At 35.3% G+C, this 26,553-nt stretch overlaps 1 protein-coding gene across 4 annotated transcripts in view; it reads right to left on the reverse strand.

Moving 5' to 3' along the window:
* Positions 1–26,553, reverse strand: part of CENPC (centromere protein C) — a 135,010-nt gene that overhangs the window by 89,479 nt on the left and 18,978 nt on the right. For all 4 annotated transcript variants that reach the window (XM_057726585.1, XM_057726584.1, XM_057726587.1 and 1 more), the window contains 4 exons: positions 22,817–22,922; positions 10,627–10,912; positions 9,130–9,366; positions 4,850–5,460 (listed from right to left, as the gene is read on the reverse strand). In XM_057726585.1, coding sequence (XP_057582568.1) covers positions 4,850–5,460; positions 9,130–9,366; positions 10,627–10,912; positions 22,817–22,922 — 1,240 coding nt within the window. The remainder of the gene's footprint in view (positions 1–4,849; positions 5,461–9,129; positions 9,367–10,626; positions 10,913–22,816; positions 22,923–26,553) is intronic.

Below are 26,553 nucleotides of genomic sequence, written 5' to 3' on the forward strand. Positions count from 1 at the left end.
ACTGAAAACTAGAGGAGGAAGAAGTCTGGGGGAATTTAGTTTCTAATATGTTTAGTTTGAGCAGCCTGAGAAACAACAAAAGTAGAAAAGTTAATTTGCTCAATCCAAGTCATCAGCTTAGGCACTACAAGTATGTCAAGTGCTTGTGAATTAAAGGAAAATTACCTTCAGAGTAAAATATCTTTGGAATTAAATTATCTCCATATTTTTAGTCTTTGAAAACTATTGTGGTTAGCAGAATGGCCTCCTAAAAATGCACCTACCCTAATCACAAAATCTGTGAAAATATTATCTTACATGGCAAGAAACTTTAGAGATACGATTAAGGTTATAAACCTTAAAATAGGAAGATTATCCTGGATTACCCAGGTTGGCCCAATCTAATTACATGTGTCCCTAAAAGCTGTGGTCACAGGGACAGAGATGGGATGATGGAAGAAGAGGCAAGAGAAATCTGAAACAATGAGAAGGCTGGCATTGCTCGTTTTGAGGATGAAAGAGGGGAGCCATGATTTTTAAGGAACACAGGCGATTTTAAAAAGGTGCAGAAAGCAAGGAAACAGATCTCCTAGAATCACCAAAAAAGAACAAAAACCTTGTCAACACCTGGATTTTGGCCCAGTAAAATCCATTTCAGACTCCAGACTCACAGAACAGTAAGATAATAAATGCGTGTTGTTTAAAACCACTAAGTATGTAGCAAGTTGTCATGAAAGCAAAAGAAAATTAATACAGAATGGTATATTCACTAACCAATCTAGATAAAGAAAAATTTAATATACATGAAGATTAGTGTATAAAATACAGCAGGTACTCAACAAATATTTAACATTTATAATTTGAGAGTATCTTTCAAGTACACTTTCTTGATGTAATGCTTTTCCCTAATAAACTTCAGATAAATCAAAATTTTGTACCTTCAAATTTTGTGAATTCATATTCTACTTAACAAAGTAGTAAGAAAAATGCTTTCTTGTAATGTTAACTATCATCCTCAGTTTAGTCTGACTCTCCATGTTGTATTTCCTTAAAATGACCAACTGCTAATTAGAAACTGAAGGAAACAAAAAAATAAAGAATAGTTCCAATAAAAAAGAGGTGGTACATGTCTGACATTTATAAGAGGTCCACAAAATAGGTCACTTTTCTTTCTATTCTAAGGAGAATTTTTCAAATACACAAAGGCACATACAGGCAAAACTGAAGTCTGAAAACTATTATTTCAGGTAACATAAAGTCTATATTACAGACTATACAAAAAGAAGGCTAAAATAACTGAGTAAGTGATAACTATAGTAAAGTGGAATTTTTTTTTTTAAAACTAGCTTAAATATTATGCTTTAATATACTCTCTCGTTCCTCTATTATCACCAGTAGAGTATAGTATATTTAGAACCTTCAAGCACAAAAACATTTCTGGTCAAGAAAGTTTCCCCATTAAATAACAGTTTTTCCATTTGAGCATCAAAAACAGTTTCATTTATTTCAAACTTCTTGATATAGCTGTAAAAATATGGGCTCTATGTTGGGACAGATCCTAGACCAATATCTAACTTCTTTTGAGTATCATCTCCTACCCTATAAGATTGTCGAGAAGGATTAAATTATATTATGCACATATAAAGTACAATTACATTTGGTAAGTTTTTTCTATTCTGTTAACTATTCTGGAGAAAATTCTTTCTGTAAGAAATGCCTTTTCCCTCTATTACTTAAAAAGTCACACACTTCAACGCTCCAGAAAGCAGGAATATTCCTCAACATAATAAAGGCCATGTATGACAAACCCACAGGTAACATCATACTCAATGGTCAAAAGGTGAGAGCACGTCCTCCAGACAAGGATGCCAACTCTCACCAGTTTTATTCAACACAGTTTTGGAAGTCTTAGCAACAGCAATCAGGGGAAAAAAAAGAAATAAAAGGAACACAAATTGGAAAGAAAGAAATAAAACTGTCTGCAGATGACATGGTACTATACATAGAAAATCCTAAAGATGATACCAGAAAACTACTAGAGTTCATCAACGAATTCAGTAAAGCTACAGGATACAAAATTAAAACACAAATTTGTTGTATTTCTATACGTTAAAAACGAAAGATCAGAAAGAGAAAGTAAAGAAATAATCCCAAAACGAATAAAATACCTAGGAATAAACCACCTAAGGAGGCAGAAGACCTGTACTCCGAAAACTATAAAATGTTGATGAAAGATATCACGGGCAACACAAACAGATGGAAAGATACACCATGTTCTCGGATTGGAATAATCAGTATCGTTAAAAAGACTAAACCAGTAAAGGCAATCTACAGAGTCAATGCAATCCCTATAAAATTACCAATGGCATTTTTCACAGAACTAGAACAAAAAAATTTTTAATTCGTATAGAAACACAAAAGACTCCCAACAGCCAAAGCAATCTTGAGAAAGGAAAACAGAGCTGGAGGAATCAAGCACCCAGACTTCAGACTATACTACAAAGCTACAGTAATCAAAACAGTGTGGTACTGGAACAAAAACAGACCTATAGATCAAGATAGAAATCCCAGAAATAAACCCATGCACTTATGGTCAATTAATTTACAACAAAGGAGGCAGAAACAGACAACAGAGAAAAGACAGTCTCTTCAATTGGTGGTTCTGGGAAAACTGGACAGGTAAAAGAATGAAATCAGAATATTCCCTAACACTATACATAAAAACAAACTCAAAATGGATTACAGACCTAATTCTAAGACTGGATACTATAAGACTGGATACTCCTAGAAGAAAACAAAGACAGGACATTCTTTGATATAAACTGCAGCAGTATCTTTTTGGATCCATCTCCTACAATAATGAAAATAAAAACAAAAATAAGCAAATGGACCTAATTAAACAAAAGCTTTTGCACAGCAAAGGAAACCATAAACAAGACCAAAAGACAACCCTCAGAAAAAGAAAAAAAAAGACAACCCTCAGAATGGGAGAAAATATTTACAAACGAAGCAACGGACAAAGGATTCATCTCCAAAATATAGAAACAGCTCATGCAGCTCAATAACAACAACAACAAAAAACTCAATCAAAAAACAGGCAGAAGATTTAAACAGACATTTCTCCAAGGGAGACACACAGATGGCCAACAGGCACATGAAAAGATGTTCAACATCGCTAATTATTAGAGAAATGCAAATCAAAACTATGAGGTATCATCTCATACCAGTCAGAATGGCCATCATCAAAAAGTCTACAAATAATAAATGCTCAAGAAGGTGTGAAGGTGTGGAGGAAAAGGAATCCTCCCACACTGTTGGTGGGAATGTAAATTGGTGCAGCCACTGTAGACTACAGTATGGAAGTTCCTTAAGAAACTAACGATAGCATTACCATATGATCCACAATCCCACTTCTGGGCAAATATCCAGAGAAACTACAATTCAAAAAGATACAGGCACCCCAATGTTCACTGCAGCACTATTTACTACAGCCAAGAAGCAACCTAAATGTCCATCCACAGATGAATGGATAAAGAAGGTGTGATGTATAAAAATACATACATACACACACATACACACATACAACAGAATATTACCCAGCCATAAAAGAATGAAATAATGCCATTTGCAGCAACATGGATGAACCTAGAGATTATCACACTAAAAGAAGTAAGCCAGAGAGAGAAAGACAAATATCATACAATATCCCTTATATGTGGAATCTACCAAAAGAAAAAAGAAAAAAAAAGATGCAAATGAACTTATATACAAAACAGAAATAGACTCACAGACATACAGAAAACAAACTTATGGTTACCAAACAGGAAAGGTTGGGGTGGGGAGAGATAAATTAGGAGCTTGGAATTAAGATATACACACTACTATATATGAAATAGATAACCAACAAGGACCTACTATACAGTATAGGGAACTATACTCAATATTTTGTAGTAACCTATAAGAATATGAAAAAGAACGTGTGCGTGTGTGTGCACGCATGTGTGCACATAACTGATTCACTTTGCTGTACACCTGAAACTAACACAACATTGTAAATCAACTATACTTTAATTTAAAAAAAAGTGATACAAAAAGCACAAATTGATCTTTTCTTCATGATAGTGTCACCATTACAAACCTCAATCACTACACAGTGATGACATAAGGAGGGTGACCATATTTCAGGTTTGACTGGAACAATCCCAGTTTATGCTTACTGTCCTGATTCCTCTCCTATTCTCAAATGTCCTGGTTTGGATAATAAATGATATCGTGTCCCAAGACAAAAAGGTTTTTTTAGATATTAGTTAGATGATAATTCTCTGTGCTTCAATTATAATCCCGTGGATGTATGTATATTTATCTGTTGGTCTACAAACCCTACCAGATTGATCTTTCTTAATGGTAAAAGTTGTGTATTAGCAATCTTTGTAATTTCAGAGTCTAATACAGTGTCTGGCAATTAATAACTGTTACATAAATGAGTAAATAATGGAATAGAAGAGTATTAATTTTTATCTACAAGAACTAGCCCCACTAGCTGAATTTTCTTCCCAATTTATATTTTAATAAGCCTCAAGAATATATGATGCTGTCTTATTTGTGTTCTGGTAACTACTTGGTTTACTAAACCTTTGCCTTTTACTTCTCCCTTTACACATGCTGCCATCTTAGAAGCTACACAAAAATTAAGTGACCTGGAGTTGAATTATATGTAAAATAAAGAAATTCTAGAAAAGAGCTTATAGGCTTTTGAGGCTCTGTATAGATTTAAGTTTACTTTGCCTACCTCCCAAAGCTAAATAGGAATATCACAAAAACACAAAGTGGAAGAATAATATTCATAGTCACAATTATTATAAACACTCACCCACAGGTAGCAACTGTTTTGGGGAAATGTGAATACTTATCTCTTCACCCTCTTCCATATTTCGGTCTGAATTTCTTTGTAACCTGTCTTGGGCAATATGTGATATATTTATATTTTTATCTTTAGATTGTTCCATGTCAACTTGTTCTTCAACTACACTGGCCTTAAATTTTGTTCCTCGTTTTTGTTTTATAGTCCTTTTGTTTACAGATGATTTTTTTGCATTTTCTGAATACATTTCATGTTTTGCAGATTTACAGTTATTTTCCGTTTCATTTGTCAAACCACAACTTCCACCCAGTATTTTTTGTTCAGAGGGCTGTGATTTCTCTATTGGGTGAGCTTTGCCAGGATGTCTGTTACTTGTCAAAGTTGTAGATGATACACTGTCATGTTTTTCTCTTGACTTCCTCCTTTGAAGTTGTACAGTGCTCTCAGCAGGGGATACTGTGTGTTGTTTCAGAGGCCCAGTCTTTCTTGGTATAGTAATCCAAGGTTGACTGGCAAAACTTTTATCTGATTCATCAATGATAAATTCATCTTCTAATAACTTCATATTATTTGCAGGCGATGAATGAGATGGAGCAGGTGTTATATGCCTAACAACAGAACTAAAACACAATGTTTTAATAAATAATAGCTCAAAAAAGTAAAGCTTTTACCTTTGTTTTAAAGAGCAATTCACATATCTCCTCAATTTTTCCTTCCCATTTTAAAATCCTTCCCAGGACCTTCGTGGTGGTCCAGTGGTTAAGAATCCACCTTCTGGACTTCCCTAGTGGCACAGTGGTTGACTCTGCACTCCCAATGCAGAGGGCCCAGGTTAGATCCCTGGTCAGGGAACTAGAGCCCACACACATGCTGCAACTAGAGTTCTCATGCCACAACTAAGGAGCCTACAAGCTGCAACTAAGGAGCCCGCCTCCTGCAACTAAGACCCAGCACAACCAAATAAATAAATAAAACGTAACCAAATAAATAAAATATTAAAAAAAAAAAACCCACACACATAAGAAATGTTTAAAAACAAAAAGAACCCACCTTGCAATGCAGGGGACACAGGTTCAATCCCTGGTTGGGGAACTAAGATACCACATGCCATGGGGCAACTATGCCTTCATGCTGCAACTACTGAGCCCACACACCATAACTAAAAAGCCCATGCACTGCAACTACAGAGCCCATGCACTCTGGAACCCACACACTATAACTAGAGAGAAGCCCGTGTGCTGCAATGAAAGATCCCAAGTGCCGCAACTAAGACCTGACGTAGCCAAAAGTAAATAAAATTTTTTTAAAAAAATCCTTCCCTCCTTTTACATTTCTATAATATCTGAGCATATTCACTTATAACACTAATGGGATCACAGAAATTTAGAGCTGGAATGAATCTCAACTTCAACTAATTATGATATTACCCCATTCATTATACACATTAACTGATGAAACCCAAAGATGTATAAATACAGCCCAGATACATGGACTTACAGTACAAAAATGCATGCCATTATTACACATAATGCTATATTAAATTTTATTTATATAGATGTCTCTTGGGGCCTGAATTTCTTAACATCCAAAACAAGATTATTTCTGAGACACTTTCCAGTCTAATATTCTAAGAAAACACTACTAAGTTACAGACTAAATTATACTACGTAAAAATTCATTCCAAGTTGGATAATTCTCACACATTTTCATATGTGTTTTAATACTGTAATCAGAGTATAGGAATAAACAGACTGTATCTAGAAAGGTAAGCACACTGAGATTACACAGCATCTCTTCCAATCAGTTGGAAAAGCTGTCTAAAGAAGGAAGGAATTATTCAAAAGATAGTAATCTGATAAAATCATTTTGCATTTCCATCCTTTTTATGACAACAGCCTTGAGCAAACCATATATTGGAGTGAATATGTAAAAATAAACACTTAGGGTAAACATCTAAATTCAAAGCCAGCATATGCACTCCTGTTTCTGCCTTTCTCACCTGAGTAAGGATGCTTAACTATTTTTATACACAGTAGAAGAAAAGACAGAATGGTAGAATTGGATTATCATGTCTAGTTTTTTTTGCTTTTTTAGGATATAAAAAAAAGATTATAAAATGAAAACGCCTTCTCTAATCTCAAACCCCTGACAAATCTTATAATGTAAAAAATATATACATATATATGCTAAGAAATATACTATCTTCTAATAGGTAGAGTCTTACAAGTTTATATAATTAGAAAACCATGGAAAATCTAAAAAAAAAAAGTCAACATAAACAGAAGACCACATAATATATAAATAGAAGACCATGTTTAAACAGAAATATTTTTTCAGCACTTAAAGAAATAGCCAATCTGATATAAATGTTTAATTTGCTTTATTGTATATTATCTGTAATATCTATTAATTCCAATATTAAAGAAGCAATGCTAAGTATTTAAAAATAAAGCCCTCCCAAATCAGCCTGCAAGAACTCTCTAAATCCACTCCTCTATTCTACTTTAAGAGACTTCTATAACTTCAAGGTTATTCAAACCAAAGGTATCCTTAGGAAACAACTTTAAAACTTACTATAGATCAAATGTTGATATCCCTCCAAAATTCACAAATTGAAACCTAACCCCCAATGTGATGTGCCATTCGAGGGTGGGGACTTTAGGGAGTGATTAGGTCATTAGAGTGGAATGGCTCATGAATGAGCTAGTCTCTTTATGAAAGAGACCCCAGAAAGTCCCCTCACTACCATCTACCATTTGAGGTTATAGCAATAAGATAGCCATCTTTGAACCAGGAAACAGGCCTCACCAGACACTGAATCTACTTGAGCCTTGATCTTGGACTTCCGAGCCTCTGGCACTATGAAATGTAAGCTTCTGTTGTTTATAAGCCACCCAGACTATGATGGTCTGTTTAGCAGCCCAAATGGACTAAGACAACACTATTAAAATTCAGAACAGAGAAAGATGACTTCTGGCTAGGTGGAAAAATCAGGAAAGACTCTGTGGCATTTGAGTTGGATCTTGAAGAAGGGATATGATTTTGGTCATGAGGAAATGCAAGAAAGACAATCAGAAGGAAGAATATAAACAAAGCAAAGAGGCAAGAAAGCATAAGTAATAGTGAGTGGTTACATCTGGCTACAGCAATTAAGCATAAACTTTACTCACTAGTTTATAAAAAAGAAAAACAACACATTAAAAAATACTTAATTACTTTCTTGGGCAGAAATAATATATATTTGTATCAGATGGTGGGGACAACATCCACACAATGGATAAAAGATCTCCTGCGCGTGTGTGCGTGCGTTTGTGTGTGTGAAGGAGGGAAACTGAGGGGGTTGGGGGAAGGAGGAGTCAACTATGGGACACAGACTGAACCAAAGAGGAATTTCATTCATTCAATGTTTTTATAAAACCTTCCTAATATATTCGCTAGCATTCTGATAGATCTCACAGAAAATACAAAAGAAACTAAACTCCTAGAAAGAAGGGCTTATGGCTTAACCTACCAAGAAAGACATATATAATACAGCTAAACTATAATATAAGGCAAGAAACTATTTTAAAAAACACTGGAGTGGGACTTGAAAAAAATCAGAAGCCTAGCATGGGACCTTAGAAGAAAATATAAATTGGCATACAACAAGGGGAAAAGGTGTGCCAAAGCCAGGACAACTGCAAATACGTATGACAAGTTGGTAGAAATGGTTCACTAGTGAGTGTGAAGGCCTTGAATACCAGCTGACAAATCTGAAATTTATTCTATGGACCAGTAGTTCTCAACCCTAGCTACTATTAATTCTAGTTAACTCTAATGTACAGCCAGTTAAGAACCACTGTATGGACACTATAGAACCACCAAAGGTTTTTAAGTAGGCAAGAACAGATTAAAACTTATTTTAGGACTATCCTTTTACTAACACAATCAAAAGAAATAGAAAAAAATATTTAAAACACTTAATAGTGAAATATAGGCACCCTGACATAATTCTATTTCTAAATACTGTCTTTATTCTTTGATATCATACATACAAGAAAGTGCTAATGAACAGAAGCAATGAAAGCTGAATAAACTTATTTTCTTTCACATCTAATTCAGTATCCATTAAATGATGGCTTTGGGGTTAATTTATTGGTAAGAAACTACTCTCTTCTTATAGGGTAGACATAATTCCAATTAAAAATTCTGTCAATTAAGATAAACTTCTAGTTAAATATCATTAAGAATCCTTAGATATTATTCAAAGAATGTGAAAGAAAAATGTGGACTATTTCTTTATAACTCACCTGGATTCACTTTTTCTTTTTACAGTTTCTAAAAACAATGTTGAAAAACTCTTTCTAGCTTGCGGTTGATTTTCACATTCTGAATCTTGTGTTCTTTTTTGAGAGGTTCCTAACTGTTTCCTCTCTTGTGGTCCTTCTGATACTTTATCCTCTGTTTCTGATACTTTATCCTCTGTTTCTGATACTTTATTCGTTATTTCTACTTTCTTCAAAACATCTTTATCTTCAAAGTTTAACCTAAAAGGTTAAAAGGAAGACAAACTGAATGCTCCCACCATTTGCTGAGTTACAAGTTTTCCTGAACTCCCTTACACTGACACTTACAACTGCTTACAAAATTTTCCAGTGGGCCTTTATTTAAAATTTATAAATGTTGATGTGTTTCTGTTACACAAAATACACAAGGCAAATAAACTGCTCAGAAAAATTAAATTTTATATTTGTGAATAGAAAAAAATAAGAGAGAAAAAGAATAATTAAATCATATAACAAGGAAACATGTAGCTTAGAACACTAGTTCTCAAACATTTAATACGAATTTGAATCATTTAACATGAATATGAACTATATGGAGAATCTTATTAAAATGTAGATTCTGATTCAGTAGGTCTAGCAGAGGGTTTGAGATTCTATATTTCTAACAGGCTTCCAGATAATGTAATGCCATTGCTCTTAATCCTGAGCTGCAGATCACACTTTGAATAGCAAAATCTCAGAATGTATTTAACTCCTCATCTCCAAGAATTACATAAGACCCTAGACATTCATGGCAGAGGTTTCCAATAGCAAAGGACCTTGAAAAGTCTATTTTGCTTCTTAAAGGCCAAAAGAAAGCCCCAAGAAATGGACATGGGTTTACCACAACTCACCCTCAACAATACTTACTCTTTGCTACCCTCAAAATGACCTGATATATACCTACCCTGATAATTAGAAATAACACAGAAAAAATACAAATTGTTTCTCTCAGGAAGTTATAGAAATCTTACTATAAGGAAAAAAACATACCCTGTGATAAACCATAATGGAAAATAATATGAAAAAGCATGTACACAGATGTATAACTGAATCACTGTGCTGTACAGCAGTAATTTCAATTACACTTCAATAAAAATTTGTTTTTAAAAAAGAGAAAGATCTGAATATAACAAAATATTCACATATGTCAAATATGAATATGAATGCCTATTGTGTTATCTTCTGTATGTCTACAATATTTTAAAACAAAAATCTTAAAGAAAAGAAAAATGAAAAAATGAAAAAAAAGCTTTTCCATAGACTACAGAAAAGTTTACCCCCAAACTTCTGTGAAGTATACTTTAAGGCCTTCATAGTAAATATAAATTAACTATATACTGAAGGTATGTTATGATTTTTTTCACATTAATATTCCGTAATACTTACTATAAAATACAAAGAGTAAATTACCCACTTTTTTAACATAAAAGATAAAATTGTTATAGTAAGATTAATTTTTTTAAATAAATAAAAATTCACCGTTTTTTGGTTTTATGAGAAATCTCTGTACTTGAAGACAGCATATTTACTGAATTTTCAGAAGTATAGGTCTCTCCCTTTTGGGCAACAGATGGAATAGCCTTTTGCAGTAAACGTGCTTTTGCATCCAGAAGATCAGAAGGTGAGCCAACAGATAAGTAAAATTCCTCATCAGCTTCACTATGATGATCTTTTTGATTTTTACTTGACATTTCTCTCAAGTCAGATGTATTTTCAGAACGAACATCAGTTGCCAAAGTTTTCTGATGAACCTCATGGGCCTGAACTAGAAGAAAATTACATAAAAATATTGAAAACTCTAAATAATAATATTACAATGAAACGTGCTTTTTAAAATTCAGCAACAATTTAATTAGACAGTTTCCAGAAAAGGGACTTCCCTGGTGGCGCAGTGGTTAAGAACCTGCCTGCCAATGCAGGGAACACGGGTTCAATCCCTGGTCCGGGAAGATCACACATGCCGCAGAGCAACTAAGCCTGTGCGCCACAACTATTGAGCCTGCACTGTAGAGCCCAAGAGCCACAACTACCGAGCCCATGTGCCACAACTACCGAAGCCTGTGCACCTAGAGCCCATGCTCTGCAACAAGAGAAGCCACTGCAATGAGAAGCCTGCTCAGTGCAAGGAAGAGTAGTCCCTGCTCACCGCAACTACAAAAAGCCCATGCACAGCAACAAAGACCCAACGCATCCAAAAATAAATAAATAAAAATTCAAAAAAAAAAAAAAGAAAGAAAGTTTACAGAAGACTCACAGGTCATTAAGCTTATAATCAAAGATCTAAGATTAAAATACATACGTACTTTAAGAGTTCTATTATGAAATTAATAAACTGAAAGGTATATTTGGTCCATGTTCCACAGTTCTAAAAGGAATAAAATCCTCAAACATAGAAAATTCACAATTTTACTGATATAGTAAATTTATTCAAGATTTGAAACAGTCAAACTCATAGAAGGAGAGATTAGAATAATGACTGCCAGGGACTGGGAGGAGGGAGAAATTCAGAGTTGTTAATTAACAGGTGTAAAGTTTCAGTTATACAAAATAAATAAGTTTTAGAGATCTAGTGTACAACATTGTGCCTATAGATAACAATACTCTATTTTACACTTAAAAATCTGTTGAGAGGGAAGATCTCATGTAAAATGTTCTTACCACAATAAAATAAAAATTCTTTTAAAGATCTGAATAAATCTATACATAGCTTAAATAAGTAACAGATAATCCTAGAGAAATTATGAAATTCAATCTTTAAGTTAATAGTTGGATACACTAGGCCAGCTAGATGACTACACTTTTATACATATAGATACACATATACATATAGAACAGATACATATGTAGATATATAAAACATATGTATATATAGAGAGAATATTTACATATACATACATCTTTATATCTATATAGAGAATATATATTATATACATATATCTTTATATCTATGTAAAGAGAATATATACATTCTCTTAACCCTTAATCTTCAAATATCAAAAAAAAAAGTAGAATGGCTGGGTAGTACTCATACTGATTCATAGTCTTAAAAAATACTGATTAAAAATTTAAAATAAAGCCAAAAAAGGGCTTTTGGTTCTGGAACAAATGACATAGTCTCACTTTTTCCTGCTTTTCCCTTTAAATACAACTAAAACAAACAATAATAACAGAACTCTGAAAGCTGGAAGAAGGTATATTTGCTAGGAACCTCAAGCCTTAAGCAACAATAGAGAATGTGGTGAATCCCCTGCAGCATCAGAAGATGAAACAAACCAAAATACCACTGCTAGGACTGTAAACAGTTAACTGTTATTGGAAATAAAATTCACAAAAATAGGCAAGAACCTTCACATTAAACCAAAACAGAGCAACTATAACAAAAGACTGAAATATGATGAAGAGTCTCTTAACATAATAACCAAAATGTTGAGGATACAATCAAAATGATTCAACATACTAAAAAAAAAGTAAAAACACAATCTAAAGAAAATATGATCAATGGATGCAAATGGACAAGATGAATCAGATGGAATTATTTAATAAGAATTTATTTAAAGCAACCACCATAAAAATGTCTTAACATTCAATTATAAAATCTCTCAAAACAAATGAAAATACAGACTCTCAAAGAAACAGGAGTTACAAAAGAGATTCAGCTTTTTTGATTTTAGCCATTATAGTTGTGTAGTGGTATCTAATTGTTGTTTTAACTTAAAATTCCCTAATGACAATAATGATGAAAAAATCAAAACCGCAATGAAATACTACTTCATACCCATTAGGATGGGAAGGGAAGGAGGGAGGAGATAACAAATTGACAAGTGTTGGTGAGGATATAGAAAAATTGGAACCCTTGTGCACAGCTGGTGGGTACATAAAATGATGCAGCCACTATGGAAGACAAAGTTTGGTGGTTCCTCAAAAAATTGAACACACAATTACCATACGATCTAATAATTCCTTTTTCACCTACATATACAAAAGGATTGAAAGCAGGGGCTGCAAGAGGTATTTGTACATCCGTGTTCATAACAATGTCATTCACAAAAGACAAAAGGTGGAATCCACCTAAATGTCCATCAATGGATAAATGGATAAAATAAATTGTGGTATACATATAGTGAAATATTATTCACCTTTAAAAAGGAAGGAAATCCTGACACATGCTATAACATGGCTGAAATTTGAGTATATTATGTTAAGTGAAATAAGTCAGTTGCAAAAGGACAAAAATTGCACAATTCCATTCATATGAGGTATTTAGAGTAGTCAAATTCAAAAACAGAAAGTAGAATGGTGGTTACCAGAAGGTGGGGGTTAGGGGAGGACTGTTTAATGGGTTCAGTTTTGCAAGATGAAAAAGTCAGCTGGACAACAACGTGACTGTCTTTAATGCCAAAGAACTGTACACCTAAAAATGTTTAAAATGGTAAATTTTATGTTATATTATTTTATCATAATTTTTTAAATTATTTTTTAAAAAAGAATAAAGAGCACAAACAGTGATGTATGTGTAACTCTAAACAAACATTGACTGTTAAAACAAAAATAGTCTTATAGAGATAAAAGATATCAAAATACACTGCAGAATTAAAATACATAACAGGAATAAAATATATGACAATAGTATGTCAGCTGGGAATTAGGGAGTTGTTCTAGTTTCTATGTCTGCATAATAAGTAATTCCATGCCTTGGCTGCATACACGAATTCTGTGGGACAGGAATTTGGCAGAGTACAGCAGGGGGGGCTTGTCTCTGCTCCATGAAGTCTGGGTCCTGGAATGATCTGAAAGCTTGCTTACTCACATGTCTAACATCTGAGGCTGGCTACAGGCTGAAGGAATACTGCTGTCTATGTATGTCTTCAAGTAGGCTAGTTTGGACCTCCTCACAGTGTGATGTCTGGGTTATACAGTAGAGCATCCTAAGAAGAAAATAAGGAGAAAGGGAAGGAGCCAAGCAGAAGCCTTTTATGTCCTAACCTTGGAAGTCACACAGTATTACATATACCACATTCTATGATATATGATATGATATGATGTAATATGATATATGATATGATTGATATATATACAAACAACCTCATTTATGGAATGAGAAAAAGTGCTGACCTAAGTAAGGTTAGAAATGAGTGGAGTCTGTAAAACTAAAAGCTAAAGAAATTGACCATAATGTTATCATACCAAGTGAAGTAACTCAAAGTCAAATATTATATATCACTTACATGTGAAATCTGAAACAAAACAAAACAGAAATAGACTCACAGACACAGAAAACAAACTTATGGTTACCAAAGAGAAAGGAGAGGGAGGGACAAATTAGGAGTACAGGATTAACAGATACACAGTGCCATATATAAAACAGATAATAAGGGTTTACTGTGTAGCCCAGAGACTATATAAAATATCTTATAATAACCTATAATGGAAAAGAATAAAAAAAAGAATATATATGTATGTGTGTGTGTGTATATATATATATACACACATATATAAACAATCACTTTGCTGTACACCTGAAACTAACACAATATTGTAAATTAATTACATTTCAATTAAAAAAAAATTGTATATAAGCACTGTACTCCAGTAGATAAAACTGTTTTCCACAGGGTTTAAGTCAACAATTCTGATACTGTTATACATGTATATAGGAATTAAAAGTTAAGTAAGTAGATGGTGAATGGTGGGTGCCAAGTTTCTTCCTCATAGAGTGGATGTTTACAGATAAGTAAGGGAAGGAGGCAAGAATAATCCATGTGGTAATAAATTAAGAGTTGGAGACATCAACATGAATTCATGCTTAACTTAATACAGATACAGTTACATGAAAAAATATTTTAGTTATATGTATATATACCAGTTACCATACACACAAATATTTCCTTGCTCTGTCAGCTGAGACAGTCTTGAAGCATTAACACCCCAGAAGTGACAGCACACCTAGCACCCAGATCTTGGTGCCTAATACTATTCTCCAGTAAAAGGAACCATTGGCTCCTTGGAGAAATGGCTGATTCTAGGATAAGTTGAGCTGGGAGCATCCTGTAGTTCCAGACAGTAAGGAAGTGTTCAAAAACAACAGAATAACAACAAAAATGAGGTCTGTCAAAGGGGCATTCAGGAGTCAATGAAAGAGCTTTCTAATGGCCAAAGCTGGAACAATTTGAGTAACAAAATTAATAAAAAGTACTGGATTATAAACCAAAGTATAAATGGAAATAAAATCAAGAATAAACAAATGGGACCTCATGAAACTTAAAAGCTTTTGCACAGCAAAAGAAACCATAAACAAGACTAGAAGGCAACCCTCAGAATGGGAGAAAATACTTGCCAACAAAGCAACGGACAAAGGATTAATCTCCAAAATATACAAGCAGCTCATGCAGCTTAATACCAAAAAAGCAAATAGCCCAACCCATAAATGGGCGGAAGACCTAAATAGACATTTCTCCAAAGACATACAGATGGCCAATAGACACATGAAAAGATGCTCAACATCACTAGAGAAATGTAAGTCAAAGCCACAATGAGGTATCACCTCACACAAGTCAGAATGGCCATCATCAAAAAATCTACAAAATCTAGAAAAAACAAATGTTGGAGAGTCTGTGGAGAAAAGGGAACCCTCCTGCACTGTTGGTGGGAATGTAAGTTGGTACAGCCACTATGGAAAACAGTTTGGACATTCCTTAAAAAACTGAAAATGGAACTACCATATGATCCAGGAATCCCACTCCTGGGCATATACCCTGAGAAAACCATAATCCAAAAAGAAACATGTACCATAATGTTCATTGCAGCACTATTTACGATAACCAGGACATGGAAGCAACCTAAATGCCCATCAATAGATGAATGGATAAAGAAGATGTGGCACATATATACAATGGAATATTACTCAGCCATAAAAAGGAATGGAATGGAGCTATATGTAATGAGGTGGATAGACCTAGAGACTGCCATACAGAGCGAAGTAAGCCAGAAAGTGAAACACAAATACCTTATGCTAACTCATATATATGGAATCTAAAAAAATGGTACTGATGAACCCAGTCACAGGGCAAGAATAAAGATGCAGATGTAGAGAATGGACTTGAGGACACGGGGCGGGGGGGGGGGGGGGGGGGGCCCGAAGGGGAACCTGGGACGAAGTGAGAGAGTAGCATAGACATAGATACACTACCAAATGTAAAACAGATAGCTAGTGGGAAGTTGCTGTATAACAAAGGGTGATCAACTCGATGATGGGTGATGCCTTAGAGGGCCAGGACAGGGAGGGTGGGAGGGAGTTGCGGAAGGGAGAGGATATGGGGGTATATGCATAAATACAACTGATTCACTTTGGTGTACCTCAAAAACTGGTACAAGAGTGTAAAGCAATTATAGTCCAATAAAGAGCTTCGAAAAAGAAAAGAAAAAGACAAAGGACTCTATTGCTCCAGGAAAAAAAAAATTAAATTAAATTAAAAAAATAAAATAAAATAAAATAAAATAAAATAAAATAAACCAAAGTATAAAATAAAGTTTCTACCTCAAAAACTAAAAAAAGACCAAAATAAACTGAAACCAAGGACAAGAATGGAAAAAATAACAGTAGAAATCAATGAAACTAAAAACAGGAAAACAATGCAGAAAATTACTGAAACAAGAAGCTAGTTCTTTTTAAAAAGTGAATAAAAATGATAAACCTGTAACAAAATTAACAAAGATAAAAAGACAAGACACAAATCATCAACATCCGAAATACAATGCTATATCACAACAGATCCTGCTGCCGTTAAAAGGATAATAAAGTAATAATACGTACAACTTTACATTCATAAACACCACTTAGAAGAAATGGACCAATTCTTCAAAAACTAAAAACTCTCAAAAGTGTGCCAAGATAAGATAAATAACCTAAAGAGTCCTATAACTATTAAAGAATTGAATTTGTAACTTAAAAGCTCTTGGAAAAGAAATTCCAAGACCAGATGATATCACTGGAGAATATTATACTGAAATTCAAAGAAGAATTAAAATCAATTTTATATAAACCCTTCTAGGAATTAGAAGGGGGAATAATTTCCAACTTATTTTATAAGGCTGGTAAGCATTACCTTGATACCAAAACCATACAAATACAGCATAAAAAAGAAAACTACAGATCGCTCTCTCTCATTAACTTACATGCAAAGAATTCTCAAAATTTTAACAAACTGCATCCAACAATGTACAGAAATTAGTAATACAACATAACTGACATTTATGGTCAACTGCACTCAACAACAGAATACTTGTTTTTCAAATGCCCATGAGGCATTCATAAAAACAGACGATATCTTGGGTCATAAAATAAATCTTCACAAATTTAAAAGAACTGAAATTACATAGTGTATGCTTATGCCATAAAGAAATCAAGATAAGAAATCACTAAAGGAAAGACAACAGGAAAAGCCCGAAACACTTGGGTTAACATACCACTAAATGGGTTAAAGAGAAAGTCTCAAAGGATTTTTTAAAATACATGGAAATAAAAATGAACAGAAAACACAACATACCAAGATCTATAGATGCAGCTACAGCAGTGCTGAAGGGAAATTTATACCAGAAGTATATTCATTTAGCATAATGTTTCTTAAGGTTTCTCTGTGTGGTAGCATGTATCAGAACTTCATTCCTTTTTATGGCTGAATAATATTCCACTCTACACATGTACTACATGTTGTCGTCCATTCACTTGTTCATAGAACACTTTGGTTGTTTCCACCTTTTGGGTATTGTGAATAATACTGCTATGAACATTGGAGTATAAGTATCTGTTTGAGTCCCTGTTTTCAATTCTTTTGAATATAAACCCAGGAGTAGAAATGCTACTTAACACTTAATTTTTTGAGGAACCACTAAACTGTTTTCCACTGACTGCACAATTTTACTTCCCCACCAGCAATGCCCGAGGGGTTCTATAAAATTCCACATCCTCATCAACATCTTTTATCTAAAAAAATAATAATAGCCATTCAAATATGTATAAATTGGTATCTCTTTGAGGTTTTGATTTGCATTTCTCTAATAACTAATAATGTTGAACTTTTCATGCAGTTGTTTATCAGCTTGCCAGATGCACAGCATGCCAAGACGCCAAGGTTTGCAGCAAAGAGAGGGTTTACTTGCAAGGCAGCCAAGCAAGATGATCCAAGGCATGGGGAACTTGGGTAAAGGTGACTGAAAAAATGGTGCAATAATCATCACTCTGCACAGGGCTCTCCATGGTCAAAAGGTTCTCAGAGCGGACCTTGACACATGACCAGTTGAAGGATGGTCCTATTCAGTCTTAACCAGCTCAGCACAAACTAGATGCAGCTGACTTCAAGTTCCAGAAAACAACTCAGGCAAATATCTTGTTCAGGTTATTTGCAATCTGGAGGACATGCAAATCTGAAAATGAACTCAATTAGCGAAGGCAGGTAAAACGGATTTAACCCATGGTTTCACTTTCATTAGCCAAATGGAGAAATGTCTAATTCAAGTCCTTTACCCTTTTTAATTGGGATGTTTATTTTTGTTGTTTTTGAGTTACAGGACATCTTTATGTATTCTGGATATAAATCTCTTATTAGATATGCTATATGCAAATATTTCCCTCCATTCTGTAAGTTAGCCTTTCATACTATTCATAGTGCCCTTCGTACACTTTTGAAGGACATAAATATGACATATGTTCTTATGTAGAAAACCTAAATGACACAAAGATATGAATTTTCACAAAATTACTATACAAATTAAATGCAACTTTAGTTACAATCACAACAAAATTTTATTGGAAACTAAACATAGTTCATAGAAAGTTAAAAAGTCTAAGAATGGCAGAATAGTGAATATAAATACCTTTATATTAACACAAGCTAGAAAACTATTAGTAAAACAGCATTGTGTTGACATTAAGAATAAATAAATAGGGCTTCCCTGGTGGCACAGTGGTTAAGAATCTGCCTGCCAATGCAGGGGACACAGGTTCGATCCCTGGTCCAGGAAGATCCCACATGCCACAGAGCAACTAAGCCCGTATGCCACAACTACTGAGCCTGCGCTCTACAGACCACAAGCCACAACTACTGAGCCTACATGCCACAACTACTGAAGCCCGCGTGCCTAGAGCCTGTGCTCCACAACAAGAGACTGGGATTGCCATATATACATTACTAATAAGAAAAAAAATATCAAATTGTACACTTTAGATATATGCAGTTTATTGTATTTCAATTCTCTCTCAATAGAAGCTCAAAAAAATAAGCTCAAACATCGTAATCCCATTGAGGTTTACTGTGTATGTGAGAAGTAGAAACTGTCATTGGCAATTAGTAAATTCCAGTAACGGTATAAAAATTAAACAGTATTTTGTCACCAAAAAAAAAAAAAAAGTAAATAAATAGGGCTTCCCTGGTGGCGCAGTAGTTACGAATCCGCCTGCCAATGCAGGGGACACAGGTCCAGGATCCCTGGTCCAGGAAGATCCCACATCCCGTGGAGCAACTAAGCCTGTGTGACACAACTACTGAACCTGCGCTCTAGAGCCCACAAGCCACAACTATTGAGCCCACATGCCACAACTACTGCAGCCCGGGCGCCTAGAGCCTGTGCTGCACAACAAGAGAAGCCACCACAAAGAGAAGCCCGAGCAACACAACAAAAAGTAGCCCCCACTTGCCGCAACTAGAGAAAGCCTGCATGCAGCAACAAAGATCCAATGTAGCCAATAAAGTTAAAAACAATAAACAAATAGACCAAAATTCAAAAGTATACTGAATGATATATGAGATTTAATATGTGATAAAAGTAGCACATTCAGATGAGAACAGATTATGCAATTAATAAATGGACCTAGCACAACTGACCATCAGGAAGAAATAAAATTGTAACATTATGTCACATTACACACCAAAACACATTCCAGATGGATTAAAACTTCAAATTAAAAAGAAAAAAGATGTTAAGATGAAAATCTAAGATATTTCCTACACCATTAGGATAAAACAGACCTTATACCAAAACAGGAAACTCAAAAACCATAAGAAAAAACCCCACACATTTGACAGTTAACGTAAAAAATGTTATCCATCATATAAGATACTATTACCAAAATCTGTAACAGTCAAGGGATCATTTGGGAAAATACCTGATAAATTACAGATAATTACAGATAAATAGTTACAGATATTCAATTTAAAGGTCTCTCATAAATTAGAAAAAAAAAATGGGCAAAAGGTATGAACAGACAACTCAGATAAAAGGAAATTCAAATAGCCAGTAAACATAAAAAAGTGTTCAAACTCAGTGGTAATCACAGAAATAGACACTAAAGTAACAGTGAGAACATTTAATACTGATCAAACAGGAAAAATTACAATAGACTAGTAAATAATCTATTAGGTAAAAAGTACTTTCTTACACTGCTGGTATAGAAGAAAACCGTAAAAGCCTCTTCTTAAAGCTTGTGTGCGCATACACACACATTTATGTAAGTGTTCATTCAGGAACACCAATGAAGACATGGAAGGATTCAAGGCCACCTCAGCAGGATGAGGGGAATAACGATTAGTAGCTTTTTCTTTTAAATCTTTGACTCTTACCTCAAATGAAGGACTTTTCTAATTTGAAAAATGCAAATAAAACTTTAAAAAGTAGCAACACATATAACTGATTAAAGGAAATGGAACAAAAGGAGAAGAGAGAAAAATTAACACTGACCACATATGTTCAAATATCAAATCATTATGTTGTATTCCTGAAACTAATATCATGTAAATTATACCTTAGTTAAAAAAAAAAAATGCTCAAGAAGTCCACAGAGGACTTCCCTGGTGGAGCAGTGGGTTAAGAATCCTCCTGCCAATGCAGAGGACATGGGTTCAATCCCTGGGCTGGGAAGACCCCACATGCCGTGGAGCAACTAAGTCTGTGCAGCACAACTACTGGGCCTGTTCTCTTGAGCTCGCGACACAACTACTGAGCCCATGTGCCACACCTACTGAGGCCAGCGCGCCTAGAGCCCGTGCTCCACAACAAGAGAAGCCACTACAATGAGAAGCCTTCGCACCGCAACAAAGAGTAGCCCCCACTCGTCACAGCTAGAGAAAGCCCACACAGCAACAAAGACCCAATGCAGCTAATACATAAATAAATAGGTGAATTTATTAAAAAAAAAAAAGTCCATGGAGAGACCCACATGGGAGGAAATTAAGGCTTCCTGCCAGTAACTAGCCCCACATAAGTGAGTCATCTTGTAAATGTATCCTTAGCCCCAGTCAAGCCTTCAGATGGATGCAACCCTGGCCATTATCTTGACTACCACCTTATGAGCATTACAAACCAGCACCACCTAACGAAGCTGCTTCTGAATTCCTGACCCATAGAAAGTGTGTAAGATAACAAATGAAATGAGGAAGGGGGAGGGGGAGGAAGCAGAAAGGGGGAGGAGGAAAAACAAAAGAAAAGAAAAAAAGAAAAATCTATTTGAAAACTATTAAAACTACGGTCCCTATAATAATTCTTGCTTAGTTAATGTCTCTTACCACATCCTAGTAAGCAACATTCCTACCACTAAAACAAAAAAACAGATAATAATCAGATATAACTTATTATTCTGCAAATCAAAACAATAAGGTATCACCTCACACCATCATTAAAAAGTCTACAAATAATAAATGTTGGAGAGAATGGCCATCATTAAAAAGTCTACAAATAATAAATGCTGGACAGGGTGTAGAGAAAAGGGAACCCTCTTACACTGTTGGTGGGAATGTAATAAACTGGTGCACCACTATGGAAATCAGTATGAATGTTCCTCAAAAAACTGAAAACAGAGTTGCCAAATGATGATCCAGCAATCCCACTGCTGAGCATATACCCAGACAAAACTATAATTCGCAGACACATGCACACCTATGCTCACAGCAGCACCATTTACAACAGCCAAGACATGGAAACAAGCTAAACGTCCATCAACAGATGAATGCACAAAGATGTGATATACATATACAATGGAATATTACTCAGCCATTAAAAACATTTGCAGCAACATGAATGGACCCAGAGACTATCATACTAAGCATAAGTCAGAAAGAGAAAGACAAATACCGTATGCTATCACCTATATATGGAATCTAAAATATGACACAAAGGAACATATCTATGAAACAAAAACGAACTCACAAATATAGAGAACACACTTGTGGTTGCCAAGGGGAAGGAGGGGTTGGGGAGGAAAGGATTAGGAGTCTGGGATCAGCAAATGCAAACTATTACATATAGGATGGATAAACAACAGGTTCCCACTATATAGAACAGGGAACTATATTCAATATCCTGTGATAAACCATAATGGGAAAGAACATGAAAAAGAATATATATGTATAACTGAGTCACTTTGCTATACAGCAGAAATTAAACACAACATTGCAAATCAACTATACTTCAATAAAATTTTTTAAAAAAATTATTCGTTTAAAAAAAAACACAAAACACTGATGATGGACTTGAGAGGGACTCAAAAACAACTTCATCCATTTCACAATTCTGCCTAGGCTGACCCTGATCTTGTCACTCAAGCCAACACATGGGCTACCTTCAGCATTTCTAACTTTTTAAATATATCTAGGCAGATATCACCTGTGGGGAAGCTACCAACCTGATTTGTTGACAGCTTCACTTGGTTCTACAATTAACTGCAGAGGGGCTTCTTTCTTCCTTGAAGAAACTGGACCTGATTTTGGACGTGATTTCTGGCACTGAGTCTAAAAGAGATACAACATTAGATCTACTCTCTTCAATTACCAATTTTGATTAAACACATTTGTTTTTAAATTGAAAAAAAAATTATTTAAAAACAATAAACCAGCTGGTAAAGTTGCAGACTTAACTCCTTAGAAACCAATTTCAAATTATCTAGTAAAGCTGAATTTCATATAATGTATCATAAAAACAATGTTGCTCTGAACAGCTTTTAAAAACCTATTCTGACAGAAGATTGGATAAATAAATTACCATATAGTCATATAACATAATATCACAAATGCAACAGTGAAATGAATAAACTACAGCAACATGGAATGATTACGTTAAGCAAAAAAATGCAAGGTACAAAAGTATATAATCTCATTTAAGTAAAGTTTAGAATAGAGGCAAAAACATGTAAAACACTAAATATATATAGCATTTAGAGGTTCGCTCTACACAGAAAAGAATTAATGCAGCAGGCCTGATCACTTAAAAACCTGCTTACAGAACTAGCTCATGGTGGGCACCCAGGGACTTGGCTTTCAGAATGTTTCCTCCATTACAAACTGGTTCCTGCTATTCCAGCCTGCCTAGACTGTTTGTATAAACAATGTGATTTCTGGTGAACATCATCTTTTTTTCCTTCAGGGAATATAGAATTTTGGTGGGCAAAGGATGCTAACAAAGCCAGCTCCCAATAAAAACGGGCTAAGTCTCAAAAGGCTTCCCAGGACAGAAAGACTGTACATGCTTTACAGCATTTTACTGCTGTGCACCCTGTGTGGTCCCTTTGGAGAGTCTGACATGGATTCCTCCACACTCTGCCTGATGCGTCCTTTTCTCTTACTGATTTGGCTGTGTATCCTGACTGTATGCCTATACTAAATCTCAGTCATGAGTACATGTGGAGTCTCATGAGTCCTACCTAGTGAAGCATCCAACATGTGGATGTAGAAATCCCTGTCTTAAATAGTGAAAGAAATGTTGACACAAATGTCAGCATACACTCATGTGTGGTAAAGCTAAAAAGCAAAGGATGGGAATGATGAACATGAAATTCAACACAGTAGTTACCTCTGTGTAGGGAGGAGAGGGTAAAGAATAAGATCAAAAAGGAGCACATAGATGCTTCAAAGGTACTGGTATTTCTCACACTGAGGAATGGGCACATGGGTGTTCATTTATATTATTTTTAAGATGTTATGTACATAACATGCTTTCTTTTGAAAATCTGAAATTTATCAAGTCATAAATTTTTAAATTCTAGAAAAGAGAAATCTCATTCACACATTGCAAGTGGGAAAGAAAACTAATAAAACAACTTTGAGGAAAAATTGACAATCCCTGACAATTTCATTTCAAAAGTATATATCCTAGAGAAATTCAACTTACATATGCATTCGAGGAGGCATAAACAAAGGTGTTCACTACATCACTGTGACAATGAATAGAGAGGAAAAAAAAACTAAAAATCTACCAATAGGAAAATACATAAATAATGGAGCCACTTGACTGTTAATTCAGTGGATACACTATGGAACTCAATTACGCAAAGTAACAAAAGCAAGTTTTCATTATATTCTACTCTCTCTTGAAACCTCACTAAGGATTTTTTAAAATGTATAAACCCAGAAGGATGAAGAGAAAGAGAAGGGAGTAGATGAGAGACATCAACAAACTTTTTTAGGTTGGAAAGCAGATCAGTAGCAACTAATCAGCCCAGAAAGAGCAGAAACATGCTAGCAATAAAGAAAACCCAGAAGCTGACAGATCTATATTTAAGGAGAAATGCATAAGATCAGTAATTCAAGGGAAAAGGCACTTCTAAGAGAGGGGGTCCAGGTAGGAACTGCAAACAGAAGAGTTGTTAAAAGTATGTATGCGGGGATGCAGTCAAGATGGCATAGTAGGAGGACGTGAAGTTCACACAACTAGGGCACCCACCAAGTGCTGGCTGGGGACCTCAGACACCTAAGGGGACAGGAGGAACCCCCAAGCAACCAGGTGGGACCTGGGGGGAGGTAGGTGAGGAGGAAAAGTAGAGACTAGACAGGACCAGTGTCCTTGAGGGGCAGCTGGGGGAGGGGAGGGGTTCCCAAGCTCAGGAGGAGCACACGCACCATGAGGGGATCTCGGGAATGGGGAGAGACCTTCGGGGATCAGAGGGGAACATGGCCAGAGTTTCCTCCACCCTCTCAGCCTCCAGCAAGCCTGCTAGGGTCCTGGGTCACAACTTCTGCACTGTGAGGTCCTTTTCCAGCTGTGTGGGTCCTGTGTGGGTCATGAGCCTAGGCTCCTCTCCCCACCCCTGCACAGCCAAGGCCTTTTCCAGTCTTTTTTTTTTTTTTGGTGCTGTTGTGGTTCTGTTTTACCTTGTTGTTGTTGTTTCATTTATATTTTCATTTTTTCTAATAAATATTTTATTTTTCTAAGTTTATTTTATATTTTATCCTTTGTTATAGTTCTGCCGTTTTTTTTTTTTTTTTTGCCATGCCACACAACTTGCAGGATCTCGGCTCCCAGGCTGTGGGTCAGGCCTGAGCACGTGCGGTGGGAGCGCCAAGTCCAAACCAATGGACTAACAGAGAACCTCAGACCCCAGGGAATACTAATCAGCATGTGGTCTCCCTGAGATACTCATCTGGGCAACAAGACCCGGCTCTACTCAACTGCCTGCAAACTCCAATGCTAGCTGCCTCAAGCCAAACAACCAGTAAGACAGGAAGACAGCCAAACAACCAGTAAGAGAGGAACACAGCCCCACCCATCAAAATAAAAAAATGAGATGACAAAATATATGTCACAGTCAGAAAAGCAAGCAAAACCTAGAAGACCACATAAATGAAGAAGAAACAGGCAATCTACCTGAAAAAGAATTCAGGGAAATGATAGCAAAGATGATCCAACATCTCAGAAATAAAATGGAGGCACGGATTGAGAAAATACAAGAAATACTTAACAAAGATCTAGAAGAGCTAAAAAACAATGATGAATAACACAATAACTGAAATGAAAAATACTCTAGAAGGACTCAACAGCAGAATAACAGGCAGAAGAACAAATAAGTGACCTAGAAGATAGAATAGTGGGAATAACTGCCAAGGAGCAGAATAAAGAAAAAAGAATGAAAAGAATTGAGGACAATCTCAAGAGACCTCTGGGACAATATTAAATGCACCAACATACGAATTATAGGGGTCCTAGAAGAAGGAGAGAAAGAGAAAGGGCCTGAAAAATATTTTAAGAGATTACAGTCAAAAACTTCCCTAACATAGGAGCAGAAATAGCCACCCAAGTCCAGGAAGCACAGAGTCCCATACAGGGTAAACCCAAGACACTTATTAATCAAACTAACAAAAGTTAAATTCAAAGAAAAAATATTAAAAGCAACAAGAGAAAAGCAACAAATAACATACAAGGGAATCTCCATAAGGTCATCAACTGAGTTTTCAGCAGAATCACTGCAGGCCAGAAGGGAGCGGCAATATGTACTTAAAGTGATGAAAGGGAAAAATCTACAACCAAGATTACCCTACCCAGCAAGGAGCTCATTCAGATTGGACAGAGAAATCAAAAGCTTTACAGACAGGCAAAAGCTAAGAGAATTCAGTACCACCAAACCAGCTTTACAAGAAATGCTAAAGGAAC

This window comes from Hippopotamus amphibius, chromosome 3 (assembly GCF_030028045.1).
Source record: "Hippopotamus amphibius kiboko isolate mHipAmp2 chromosome 3, mHipAmp2.hap2, whole genome shotgun sequence".
In the NCBI taxonomy this organism is placed as follows: Eukaryota; Metazoa; Chordata; class Mammalia; order Artiodactyla; family Hippopotamidae; genus Hippopotamus; species Hippopotamus amphibius.